The sequence below is a fragment of the Spinacia oleracea genome, chromosome 4, assembly GCF_020520425.1.
Source record: "Spinacia oleracea cultivar Varoflay chromosome 4, BTI_SOV_V1, whole genome shotgun sequence".
In the NCBI taxonomy this organism is placed as follows: Eukaryota; Viridiplantae; Streptophyta; class Magnoliopsida; order Caryophyllales; family Amaranthaceae; genus Spinacia; species Spinacia oleracea.
In genome coordinates this window covers 77,591,904-77,605,575 of record NC_079490.1, presented here as the reverse complement: position 1 = coordinate 77,605,575, position 13,672 = coordinate 77,591,904, and the positions used below count along the sequence as shown (strand labels likewise).

The 13,672-nt window shown below is 35.6% G+C and overlaps 1 protein-coding gene across 1 annotated transcript; it reads right to left on the bottom strand.

Annotated features, from left to right (window-relative positions):
- Positions 1–4,569: 4,569 nt before the first annotated feature.
- Positions 4,570–7,310, bottom strand: LOC130471640 (uncharacterized). Its single transcript, XM_056841889.1, has 5 exons — positions 6,398–7,310; positions 5,728–6,277; positions 5,342–5,641; positions 5,161–5,266; positions 4,570–5,079 (listed from the first exon to the last, which is right to left on the bottom strand). Exons 1-5 carry the CDS (start codon positions 7,308–7,310, stop codon positions 4,570–4,572), a joined length of 2,379 nt encoding a protein of 792 aa, XP_056697867.1.
- Between the last annotated feature and the right edge of the window lie 6,362 nt (positions 7,311–13,672).

Genomic DNA, 13,672 nt, shown 5'->3' with positions numbered 1-13,672 from the left:
GTATCTCTCACTCAGTTCAAAAATGTTGTGTTTTACAATAAGCAATTATTATAATAATTGGTGAATAACCCATCATTTCCTGAAACACTTTCATACTTATGCTTCATAACAATTTATCTACCAATCTAACACAAAACCACCTTCCTTCTTCCACATCACACTCACAATATGCCACATGATCCAACAAATAATCACTCAAATCCTCAAATTATACGAATCCAATAAGTAAGACCAACCAAATGAACAATGCTCTAAGAAATTACCTTGCTTTTAATGTCCTTGTCTCATGTGTCAGCATTCTCTTCACCATTGCCACCGGAATCATCATTAATCTGCAAAAGAAACATTTTAATATGTCTATTACATGTTGCATTTCCCATTGGCCTCATTAAACATCCAAATACGAATACGAGATAATGGAGGGATTATAGTGACAATAGGAAGATGAACATCAGAACATAACAGTTGTGATCTGATCAGAACAGATCAGTTTTGAATAGAACATAACAGATCAGTTTGAACAGAACAGAACAGAACTGATATGTTCTGTTCTGTTCTGTTCTGTTCAGAACTGATCTAATCTGTTATGTTATGATCAGATCAGAACTGTTCTGTTCTGTTCTGTTTGAACAGAACAGATCAGTTCTGAACAGAACAGAACAGTTCAGTTCTGAACAGAACAGAACAGATCAGTTCTGAACAGAACAGAACAGATCAGTTCTGTTCCGATCAATTCTGCTCTGCTCTGATCAATTCAGTTCGCATCTACATTTATTAAATGCATTTGTTTTGTTGGAATGCAAATTTTAGTTACTCCGAATTCAGTATATTCTAATTCTTGAATAACTAACCATATGTATTGCTGATTCCGCACCATCTAAAAGGGCGGATGAAACATTTCCTTTGCGTACTTCCTTCAAAACTTGTCCCAAAAAAGAAGCAATCATTTTAAAGGATTGTGTTGTTTCATCAAACTTGGAGTTCAGGACTTGATTTTGTTCTGCAAGGTCCGCATTTTGCTTCTTGACAATCGATAGTTCGCCTTTCATGTTCTCCATTTCCATAGCATTGTTGCTAACACAGGTTGACCCTTCTTTCCTAAGCACCCCTTCGACTCCAAATATGTCACTTTTCTTCACTCCAAAGCCATAATTCAGAGGACGTTTAGGTACTTCACCTTTATATATAAGCTCAGTAAAGACCGTATTCTCAATTTCAACCCTAGACATAGATGAAGAAGAACTGGCAAGGTTTTCTTAGACCTTATTGTTTGCTTCTTCCTGTTAAATAATATGAAAAGTGTAAGCTCGAGATGATAAAATATCACAAATGCAAGCACATAAATTCATCTTAGGCCAGTAATGTTCTATTATTGGATGTTGATATGAATGCTAGATTGGGTGATTTTGGGTTAGCTAGGCTTACATTGCTCACATTCTAAACCAGAATCAGATCTGTACTACAAGAACACCTAGATGTATGCATTTTTTCCTCACCCCAACTAAAAGTCTAATAGTCTATACTTAAGAGTCTAGAACGATAAAAAGACAGTTTAGCTTCCGGCATCGCAGCATTACACTCCAACGTCTCCAAGCACCGTAATCCTATGTAAAAGTATTTGTGTGAAACAAGCATCTCAAGTCATGCATTCCATTTATTTATATGGATATTTTTGAGTTCTGATGAACATTTCCAGGAAACAAACTTCTTGAATTAATGGTCGATCGTTGAAGGTCATAAGAGACATAAAAAAAGGAAATCTAGCTAAGCATAGACTCACTAAGAATTGTAAAATTAGGGTTGTTCACGCACAATTTAAACTAAGAATAACCCAACGTTGGCTGAATTTATTCACTGTACATAAACATGGAGGAAAACAAAGTACAACTTTGCTTAATAATTACAAATTTTCAGCATTTGAGTTAGTTCTCGCAAGGATAAATTATTGTCAAACAATGCTACCTAATTCGTGGTTTGCTTAGGTAAGCAAAACGGATAAAGGACCACTTATAAATACTTCATAAATATTTATATATTCCTGGTTCTCTTATAGACACTTCATAAATGTTCATATTTTCCAAGTGTTTTTTTTGGGTTTCAGTTTATTAATGAGGGCATTGATAAATATGTAATTTTTTTGGGAAATATTATGCTTAAGAAAAGCTAATTTATGGGTTCTAGATTATTGTAGCTTGTAAAGGATGTTCTGTAGAAAAAGCCTTTCTAGAAGGGTCGTCTTTCCACAATTCTTTTTTTTCCCTGTGTTTGTATTCCTCTTTGGCTAAAGCAACTGCAAAACTCAGAGGATGACCAGGAATATATTGTTATAATTAACTGGGAGAAAGAATGAAATCCTGTTGTACATCACAAAAGAAAAGCCTTGATAAAACTCCACCATTATGGCAAATGAGACTCAAGGACAGCTGCATCCTAATGAAGACTAGCAAACAAATTATGCAGATCCAACAAACCCCTATGATCTTCTACTGTGTGCTCCTAAAACAGCATATACTACTTAAAGAGGCACCAAAACAGAAGAAAGGAAGTTGAAACGCACACCTGTAATCTCAGACAGTCTGCCAAAGGGAAGTGGGAAACCTAATAAGCAAAGATAACGTGATAACCAGTCTCACAATTAGCAAAGTGGAAAAACACACACTGAGGAAAATAAACTGCCTCATAGAAAATGGACACCTTTCTGTCCACCCCCCCCCCCCACCCCACCCCCCCACAAAAAGAAAAAGTGTTTTCACGAGTGTGGAGAACAATTAGCATCTTCTTCTGCATTGTCTCTTTGCAGGGAATATTTGCTAAAGGCTGCAGGTTAATTTTGAGGAGTAGCTGTCATTAGTATTTTGACTATTGAGTCTAGAAAACCTGTCAACCTTAACCCTGATCAAGACATGACATCTCAAAGAAAAACTTGCTGCTGAAGGAAAAAAAAATGAATGTAGAGCTACCCTCGAGTGTCTCAGACAGCTACAAGAGAAAACAACGGCAAAATCTCCAATTTTTACACTCTAATTCAGGGAGTCAACAAAAAACACCCATGCAAATATGACTTTTCAGAAGCAGCAACAGCCAAAGGGGCAGAGGGGGCGCAACAACCCTCCTTAGAGGATGCAACCTGACTTTCATTAACATCTTTTGTCCTAGTTACTTTAGCTTAATTACTTTTGTCTTATTCTGAAAAGTTGTATTAAAAAGGGGAGAAGGGAGAGACAGAGAATCATCTTGGAATTAAATGGTTAAGTGGGAGAGTTGAGAACCTCTCGAATAGTTCTCTAGTCTGTAATCAAGCCTTGAGCTTTATCCTTAAATAATATAAACTACTTCCTCTATTTTCCTGTATTCTCCCTGTGGTGATATCAGTGGTTTGCTTGGAAATTCTGAGTTCCTTGCAGTGATCATAAGTGTACAAGGCATATCATTTCTCATTGCTAGGTGTCATGGTGCTATTGCTAGGATGGGTGTTGTTTGTCCTTCCATTTGTTTTGCCTTATGATTGTCTGTTTATTTTAACTTGATTTGTTTTTATATATTTTTAACACCTTTTCAATTTGCTACAGCACAAAACTATTGATAGTGTCCTAGAACGTGGTGAGAGGTTGGACAGCTTGGTAGAAAAGAGTTCACATCTTAGTGCTGCATCACAGGTGATCTTTTTTACGTCCTATTTTAACTTCTCAAAAAACTATACCTATAATAGAAAAGAGTTCACATCTTAGTGCTGCATCATAGCAAAACAAACACTAGGAAAGAAAGCCTCTATTCCTGCACTCGTAGTAAAAAAAGACTTGAAGCTTCTTAACACTTGTAGATATTAGGTTCAACATAACAGTAAATGATGTACATTAGCTTGAGCTCAGAAATTAAAGACTCGAGGAGCACATTGTGGGACTAAAGTCTCCCCCAACTCAATCAGATTACCAGGCTACAAAAGTGAATAGTCAGCTCCTGCCTAACAGGATTTAGGTTATTTCCTAATTCTTTTTTTTGTTTCAATTCATTCACTCGTCTTAAAGACTCGAGGAGCACTGTTTCTTAAAATTTAAAGAGACCACTGGTTTAGCTATATTGAAATGAGAAACAGGCCCCAAAAGTAGTCTGATATAACACATCTGCACCAAAAAACATATATAACACATCTTGGAGATAGACATTGAGAAGGTCTTTGTAGCTTAGATTTTGTTTGATCTTCAGTAACCTAGAAAAATATTATCCTAAGTTTTGTTTGATCGTGATGGTAAACTAGAATTCGCTCACTTGAAGGTCCAAAATTGTATAATCACCAACGAATTGTAGAACAAAAACTCAAAATCTCCAATAATAACACAATAAAATCAATTAACCAAATCCCTACCGCCACGAGAACTATATTCACAAAAGATAAACTTTGAGACAACAAAAACGAAATTAATCTTCACGGTAACGGCGCCAATGTTGAAAGAAAACATAGATCGTAATTACTATATTATAAATAAAAGAAAATAAGTCATTAGATGGAATCAATACAATACAAATAAAAAGCAATATCAAAAGGGTTCATTTGAAAAAAAAGCTCTATGATCAATCGGCTCCACCCTCTTCCTCTACCGGTAAAGAATCACCTAAATCAAACAAGTCTCTAGGCTTATTCTTAACAACATGCCACCACCCTTTTTGTATCTCATCTTCTATGTAAAAAACTTGTTTTGCTTGAGATGAGAATACAAATGGATCATCTTGCAATAATCGCCCGCTATGCATCAATTTAGAAAAATTGACACATACTCCTCCATTTGGATAGGCTCTTACACCCCTATAAATGTCTACCCAATCACAACGAAACAATACAACTTTATAATCTCCATAGTAATTTAATTCATAAATATCTATCACTTTTCCATAGTACTCCTCTCCATCCGCTTCAACCATAATTCCAGAACTTTGTGTCAAAAGACGACAATCGCGATCCGTGGAAAGGAACTTATAACCATTGATCATGAATCCTTTTAATTTTCTACCATAATAATTCAAACCACCCGCCAACGCTCTTCTTAGTTTTCCATCTTCGGTGGTTACATCTATGCAATGTACCTACGATGGTACATCATTAAATCAAAATACATTTTTTTCAAACAAAGAATTATTTGTTCACATTAGAAGAACTTAAGTAACCTTATTTTGCAGCCACCCTCCAAATTCATTGATGATCCAATTACTTTCATCACTCTCCGTGACAGAATTTCGTAAGTTCATTTGACGCTTCTCCGTTAAAAATTCACTTCATAGAAGAAGAAAAAACTTAGAGTGGTCTTTAACAATTGATAATTCAAAAGAAAACAGACATAATACTTACTCTAATTCCCCTTTAATCTCATCACAATGAAGTAAAACGTAGCGATGAGCTTGCTTTAAGGTTTTGTCATCAAGGCGAACGCTAACCTCCTTCCCAATAACTCGACCACCAGAATTAAACAAGTAATCATTGGGATTTGGAATGTCATCATCCATCCTTTTAGGTATGTTGAAGATAGTCTTAACACCTTGAAGATATCTCGAACAAAACCTAATTGTCTCCTCTAAAAGGAAGCCTTCCGCAATAGATCCTTCAGGTTGGGCTTTATTGGTTACATGTGATTTCAAATGGGACAAGTACCTTTTAAATAAAACATTTATACTTAAATTATAATAAATAAAAAGAATTTAATGAAATAATATAGCTCAGACATATAAGATATTAACCTTTCAATGGGATACATCCATCTGTATTGCACTGGTCCACCAAGTTTAACCTCCTCCACTAAGTGAATCAACAAATGGACCATGATTGTAAAAAATGAAGGCAGAAACTCCTTTTCCAACTCACAAAGAGTTAAAATATTTCCATCTTGAAGACCATCTAAATCATCTAGATCAATACTGGTGGAGCACAACTTCTTGAAAAACGAAGATAATCTAGCCAACAAGTCAATCACCTTTGTAGCATTAGAAGCTCTTAAGGCGACGGGGAGGATATCTTGCATTAGAACATGGTTGTCATGACTCTTGAGGTTAATCAACTTCCTTTGCTTCATATTCACACAACTAGAAAGGTTGGATCCATATCCATCCGGAACTTTAAGTTTCTGCAAAACATTTAAGAACCTCTCTTTCTCCTCCGTAGACATAGAATAAGAAGCCGGAGGCATGTATTCGCTTCCATTATGATTGGTCTCAAGCCAAAGGTGAGGCTTTATCCTCCAATGTTTAAGGGCTACTCGATCATCCCTACTATCTCTACTCTTATCATTACCTAGAAGAGTTCCCAAAATATTCTCAGACACATTTTTCTCAATGTGCATAACGTCTAAATTATGCCTTAGAAGATTATGCTCCCAATACACCAAATCATAAAATATTCTTCTTTTTGTACCATAAGCATTTTCATCTTGGACATCATTGTTATTATTGTTATCATTATGACCTCTTTGTCTACCTCTTTTTTTTTGTGGTGCCTTCGAATTTCCATAAACATACTCGACCTTTTCTTGTTCCCTCAATATATCAGTCCCGCTAGGACGAGATGGAGCTTCACCCCACTCGTTAGTTCCGAACTTCTCACAAAACATGGAACCTTGAGCTCGATATGGGTGATCTGCGGGTAACCATTTTCTATACATACAATAACATATCTTGCTCCCAAATCTATCAGAAGGCGTGAAATCTATGCATACTGGACATGCATTGTAACCTTTTGTGCTCAAACCAGAAAGCATTGAATAGGCAGGAAAGTCATTAATAGTCCAAAGCAAAGCCGCTCGCAAATTAAATTTCTCTCTACCAAAAGCATCAAAAGCTTCAACCCCCGTCCACAACAATTTCAATTCATGCACTAACAGTTGCAGATACACGTCAATATCAATTCCGGGACTTGTTTTTCCGGGAATAAGTGTGGATAAAATGAAAGAAGATGGTTTCATACATAACCATGGTGGAAGGTTATAAGGAATCAACATCACCGGCCACGTACTATAAGAGGTGTTCATTAAACGATAAGGATTAAACCCATCACTCGCAAGACCTAATCGAACACTGCGAGGGTCTAATGCAAAATCGCTATGACGCTCATCAAATGCTTTCCAAGCTAAGGCATCTGATGGATGCCTCAAAATCTTCTTATCATGTTCACCCAATCTCTCTGTATCATGCCATCTCATCTCTTCCGCTGTTTCTGATGACATGTAGATTCTTTTTAGCCTCGGGATAAGAGGAAAATATCGCATTACCTTAGCTGGCACACTTCTCTTCAATGTATTTGTATCTCCATCACTTACATCGCCACTCATACCCTTAGTTCTCTTCCACCTTGATGTACCACAAACATGACACTTGTCTTTCTCTAAAAATTCCCCCCCAATACAACATACAATTATTCGGACAAGCATCAATCTTTTCATACCCAAGTCCCAATTCTTTTATCATTTTCTTACTGTAATAATAAGACGAGCGAAAATCAAGTATTTGAGGAAATGCATCTAAAATTAGCTTTAATAGCATATTAAAAGATTCAATAGACCAGTGATTCATACACTTCAAGTGAAACAAGTGTAAAAGAAAAGATATATAACTTTGAAAAATTGATACACCCCTCATATAATCTCTCCTCAGAAGCTTCAAGTAACTTCTTATATGTCGCATCTTCTTCTATTGTAGAATCATCATATTCAACATCTGTTTCATATGTCACTGGTTCCTCAATCCATTCATCATCCTCTTGTGCTTCAAAAGTTTGGCAATTGGGAGGCATATTAACACTAAAAGCTGATCTTAATAGTCCCCCCAAATTATCTCGACCAATAAACCCACTTTGATTACCGGGGAATCCTTCACTAGTACTCCCTCCATCACTCTCAAACATACGCTGAACCATATCCCCTTTCCCATGAAAGATCCAATTCTTATAAGACTTATAAAACCCTTTAAACAAAATATGTCTCTCTACTTCATTTATCGGAAACCATTTATCCACCTTAAAGTTCTTACATGGGCATCTAATTTTTCCTAGGACTAGATCTTGCTTGGCAAACTCAATGAATTGCATACATCCATCGATATATTTAGGGTGGCCAGTGGGTAGATCGATCCAACTTGTATCCATATCTATATGAAATAAATTTAGTAATAAGATAAATAAGTAATAATATAATTCATGTAATAGGAAATATTTTATAAGTGCTTACTAGAACGTTATGATCTTCCTTAGAACCTTCATATAGCATATAATTCAAATATGAAATAGTTAAAAATATAATTTTCATAGGAGATTAATTAAGTGAAATATTAAAATTATGATGTCCGTCGTTCTTCATCGCCATTAAAATTCTTCCCTTCGATGAGGTTTTCTCTTTCTACAGTTCGTCAAATTTATAACCTATCTTATTTTGATGTTCTTCTATTTTGTAAACGTAACCCTATAATTTACAATCAATTAATTTAATGTAGTTATAATTTGTAATTTATAGGTGTTTCCTGAGAAAGAAGAAGATGAAGGTGTGGGTTAGTCTTTTTTTTTTTTTTTAATTAATGGTATAAGGTGTTATGTAAATAGTGTATCCCTTGGTATGCTAATTATGTCTAATGAATCAAAATTAGAGATAAATTATTTGTCAAATTGGGTATTTCTTAATATTTTGGGTTGTTTTTGGTTATAAGCATAACTGAATTTAGTCTTAGCATAAGTTTGATTTGTTTGGAAATGTTTCACACACGAAGTAATTTCTATCAAAATGATGGTGTCTTGCAATATAATACGGAGTACTAAATATTAATTGTCTTTTAGTCCAATATTTATTTATTTTCTCAAAATCAAAACAAAAATAAAAGTACTAAATAATATTTAAACATTAAAGAAAATTTTAGGCCAGAGATATCAGGTAGTAGTAAAATGTGATTATAATTTATAACTTTGAATTTTTCATAACGCATTTGTTTAATTAAACAATAGTAGCAGTAGCAGTAGTAGTTCAATATCACCATCAAGCAATAGAAACAGAAGCAAGTTGTAGCAGTAATAACATCGGCAAACAACCAGTAACATCACCATCATCAAAAAATCAAAGCGAAGAAACAGCAGCAAGCAGTAGCAATAGTAGTAGTAGTTTAATATCACGATCAAGCAATAGAAGTTGAACATCACCAACAAGTAGTACATCACATTAACTGAAACTTAGCTAAAAAAAATTAGAAGAGAAAGAGTTATACACCTGTGAGAAGAGAAGGCAATACTAATCAGCTTGGTCCACTAGTCCTTACAAACTTCCGATGAGCTACGCACAAAAAAAAAAGGTTTAACAAATTAAAGTTCTTATTCAACAAGTAAAAAACACAATCATTGATAAAACAAACTCAATTGTTGTAAGAATGCGACACTAAATAGGATATAGGTGTTCACTCATAATGAAAATCAGTTTAAGAATTTCAGATACACAAGATTATAATGAGCAGAAATTAGTTCAGAGTTAGGTAAACCAAATTAACCAATCCGACGACCCTTTACCATCTCTAGTCTGTACGAGTACTGTAATGACTATAATGACAGCACCAGGAGATCAGTGAACAATCTTCTGGAATAACTAAAGAATAAAGCAACTTAACTAGCTGATTTATGAACTGTTTTCTGGCTAAATATAAAGGTGGACTTTGACTAGCTGATTTATGAACTGCTTTTCGCTTAAATAAGATGGAAACAAGATTGAATGCTGGAAACATAAGATTGAATACACAGGCAGTATTTTTACAGATTGAAGCAAGCTATATTGATAAATAATACATAGTTCCTGTTCCAGAAACATTTTATAAGCTAGAAGGAATCTTTTGATCATCCTAAAATCAGACACTTTGAAGCAGTGCTTTACTGTTGATTCCTTCATGCATTCTCGTTTGAACAGCTTTTACAGCTGCTACTCGTGCTGGATTAGCTGCTCTACTAGAAACTACAGTATACTACTCGTAAAATATTGCATAACACGCTTTAAGACTTATTGAGTTCAAAATTCAATAATTCTGCAAATATCAAACAGAGACCATATGCATCACGCTCAAAGCACAACTGAAAACAATATTTGATAATGCAGAAAATTCATCACATAATCATCAATCCGGTGTCAACTCCTACATCCAAAAACACTAATCATATTGTACAACAATTCCAACAACATACCAAATATAAAATTCAGATTAGAGTGCAGAAACGGATGCACGGCAAGAAACCAACACAAAAGCTAAACAACAGCAACAGATGTAACAGCCTGCATCTAACAGACATGCAAAACAGGATAAAAAAACACCTAAGGACCTAAACCAGCAAGGAGAGCCTTCTGCAAGCATGTCAAATAGGAAATAAGCACAGAGCACCAATCTATAGAGTCTGCTGCCAAATACAACTTGTAATCAAAACAAGAAGCAACCAAAAAGACAAAACAACTAATCGAAAATCGACAACAACAAAGACGAATAATAACTCAAAACAAGAAAGATAGAAAGGCATAAAAAGTCACATGATTAACAAGCAAAATACAAACTCACTCAATAGTACCATTGATCCTCGGCTATTTCAACAACCTAGAAAGCTGCTATAACAAAACAAACACTAGGAAAGAAAGCCTCTATTCCTACACTCGTAGTAAAAAAGACTAGAAGCTTCTAAAAGCATGAATGTCTAGTTCATTTGATTATGTTAGGCTAATTATAAAGAATGCAAAAAATCATAGGTCTTTGTAAGGAAGAGTGCCAAAATTGCAAACAACTTTCTCACAGAGATTGAGGCACTTAACAATGAAAGGAGACATGCGAACAAGATTTGCTATGAGCATGACAGGGCCAACAGATATTCAGTGGAATACTGAGCCTAGCCTTCTATTCTAGAGAAAATCATTATATCCCGGTCAAAGATAGCTTCCAGTTGAAAGCTCTCCCTTTAAAGAGAAACTTTCCACTTCCAAATGAAACTGACAAATTTTTATTAGTTAAAAGAGGCACCTAATAGGCTAATATGCAGATTTCTCTCTTCCCCAACCCCTCTCCAACAGTAAATCACTGTCTCATCTAACTGCCTTGCATCTCAACCCTAATCGTTTCGGCAAAAGCACCTAAATGACAATTACATGCTTAAACAGAATTTTCCAGAGCTACCCCATATTTCAACAGATTTCATGAAACGCATTCCTACATAAAAACCATTTACATACATCCTCCGTGCTTTGTATTACCATAATAAGGATGGAAAAGAAAAAAATCAAATTTTGCCCAATACCTTTTGGTTTGAAGGAAGATACATGGGCTCCATATTACTGGTATGATCAAAATCTTCAGTTTTTAAATTTCATCATTTGAGTGTTATCATCAAAATCCATTTAAATCGATCTATATAGTTTTGTTTTGCGTAGATTTGTGTTTGCCTTTTTCCAATATTTTGGTTCTGTTCTTCTATTTGCTGCTTTATTATAATTAAATTGATAATTTGCTTCTGCAACAGCCAACAGGGGAACTATAATTGTGGAATGTTGATTAGTTGACAGGTGAAGTTAAAAGGTTTCCAGTTTAGAGAGTTTGGTTTCTTCAACTGACTTTCTACAGTTTGCTCTCTGTTTGTTAACCTGCTTACTTCTCCATTTTTAAAGATTCTGCTTTTGCACTAAAGTTATCAATTGTTTTTATGGAATGTTGATTATTTCACAGGTGAAGTTAAAACTTAAAAGGTTTCCAGTTTAGAGGAAACTGCAAAAAAATGTTGGTTTTTTTTTGGAATCAGTTGATGAACTCCAGCCTCTACTTATTTATCATTTGGAACGGATTTGCTCGAGTGCTTTCCCTGAACTCATTATGACTTCTTTTAAAAAAATATATGACTAGTTGTAGTCCAGTCTCTGTGTGGGTTTGGTGAAGCAGGGTGATAATCTGAAGTTCAAAGAGTAAAGTCTGAAGTAGAAGTGTAGAACCAACAAACTGTTGTCATCCTGAAGCTAAGATTGTAGCAGCAGGGTGTTATGTATGTCATCAGAACTTCAGTTTTTAAATTTCATCATTTGAGTGTAAACAGCATAATTTTGCAACAAAAGTGTAAACAACATCATGAGTGAATTTTGCAACCATAAACAGCGTAAAACACCATAAACAGCGTAAAACACCATAAACAGCATAAACAGCATAAAAACCATAAACAGCATAAAACACCTAAGATCAAAAACAACGTTCAAACACACAAATTTTGCAACAAAAGTGTAAAAATATAACCAAAAAAAACCTTGAAGAATTTATTGGAGTGAATTGGACGAATTTATCTCACTAACCAAATATCTACCACGATATGTAGGCAATTCTTTTTGCAATTACGGCAACAAACAAATATGGGCAACAAAAGTTTTAAAAAAAAACTAACCTGAAAGATCTAATTACTGTCAATAATTGAGCGAAATTATCCCGTACACCAAGGAAACAACCCCAAATCAACCAGAGGATGCTCGAAGTTCTCCACAAAAAATCTCCAATTAGAAATAACAGCAGCGAATTTATTTTCGAATTTGAAGGTAGAATTGTGAATTCAGTTGGGATTTTCCATAAATATATAGAATGAAGAGTGAGATAAAAGTGGGTGAACTGAGAGAATTGAGGGACACTGTTGGGCTAACGTACAGGTTGAAGACGAAAACCAAGGAATTCGTTAATGTTGCTGAAGGTGAGGAGGAGTGAAGACGGGAAACTCTGATGAGGGTGGTTAGGTTTCGCAGCTAGCAAGGTCCTTGAGGAGGTTGAGAGAAACGTGGGAGGTGGAGTGAGTGTAAAGCGGGATTCTCCCAAATTTTAGAGACTTCGGCGGGAGATATTTGGCCGAAATTCACTTGGTAACAGACACGTGGGTTCCTTGTGTCTTCATTTTGCAAATATCGACGCTTTATGATGTCGAAAAATATTTCGACAGTATAAAGCGTCGAAATTTGCAAATTCTGAATTCGCGCTCCACAACCCATTGCGACTATTCCACACAACGTCGAACCTAATCCGTCTAAATATATAACGTTTTTTTGTAGTGCAATTCGGGCTTCATCCAAAGCTTCTTTCCCATCAATCACAAGCATGCATTTCTCGGGTTGAGCGCAAGATGGTGGGGCATCCAAGAGCTCCTCGTAGTTAGCCACTTCGATCCCTAAATTACCTAAGCCATGTCTATTCAAAAGAAGAAGCTCAAGTGGATCATTAATGCTGAGCAAGTGCTCATGCATGTCATTCACTATGGCATCTAAAGAGTCCACCAAGAAACATTTCTCATTAGTGGAACTAGGATAATGCATGGCCTTATTCAAGTCAAAAAACAAACTATCCTTCCCAACTTTCAAAGTAATGTTCCCTTGCTTGACATCAATAATGGCCCCCGCCGTAGCCAAGAATGGGCGGCCTAGAATAATAGGGACATGCACATCCTCATCTATGTCTAGGACTACAAAATCGACAGGGATCACTAATCCACCAACTCTCAAGGGTACATCCTCAACCTTGCCAATAGGGTACTTGACCGAACGGTCGGCAAGTTGCAAGGTGATGTTAGTTGGGACAAGATCACCAACTTCAAGCTTGGCGAACACCGAATAAGGCATTAGACTAACGCTAGCACCCAAATCACACAAGGCATTGCTTATTTCAAGATCCTTAATAG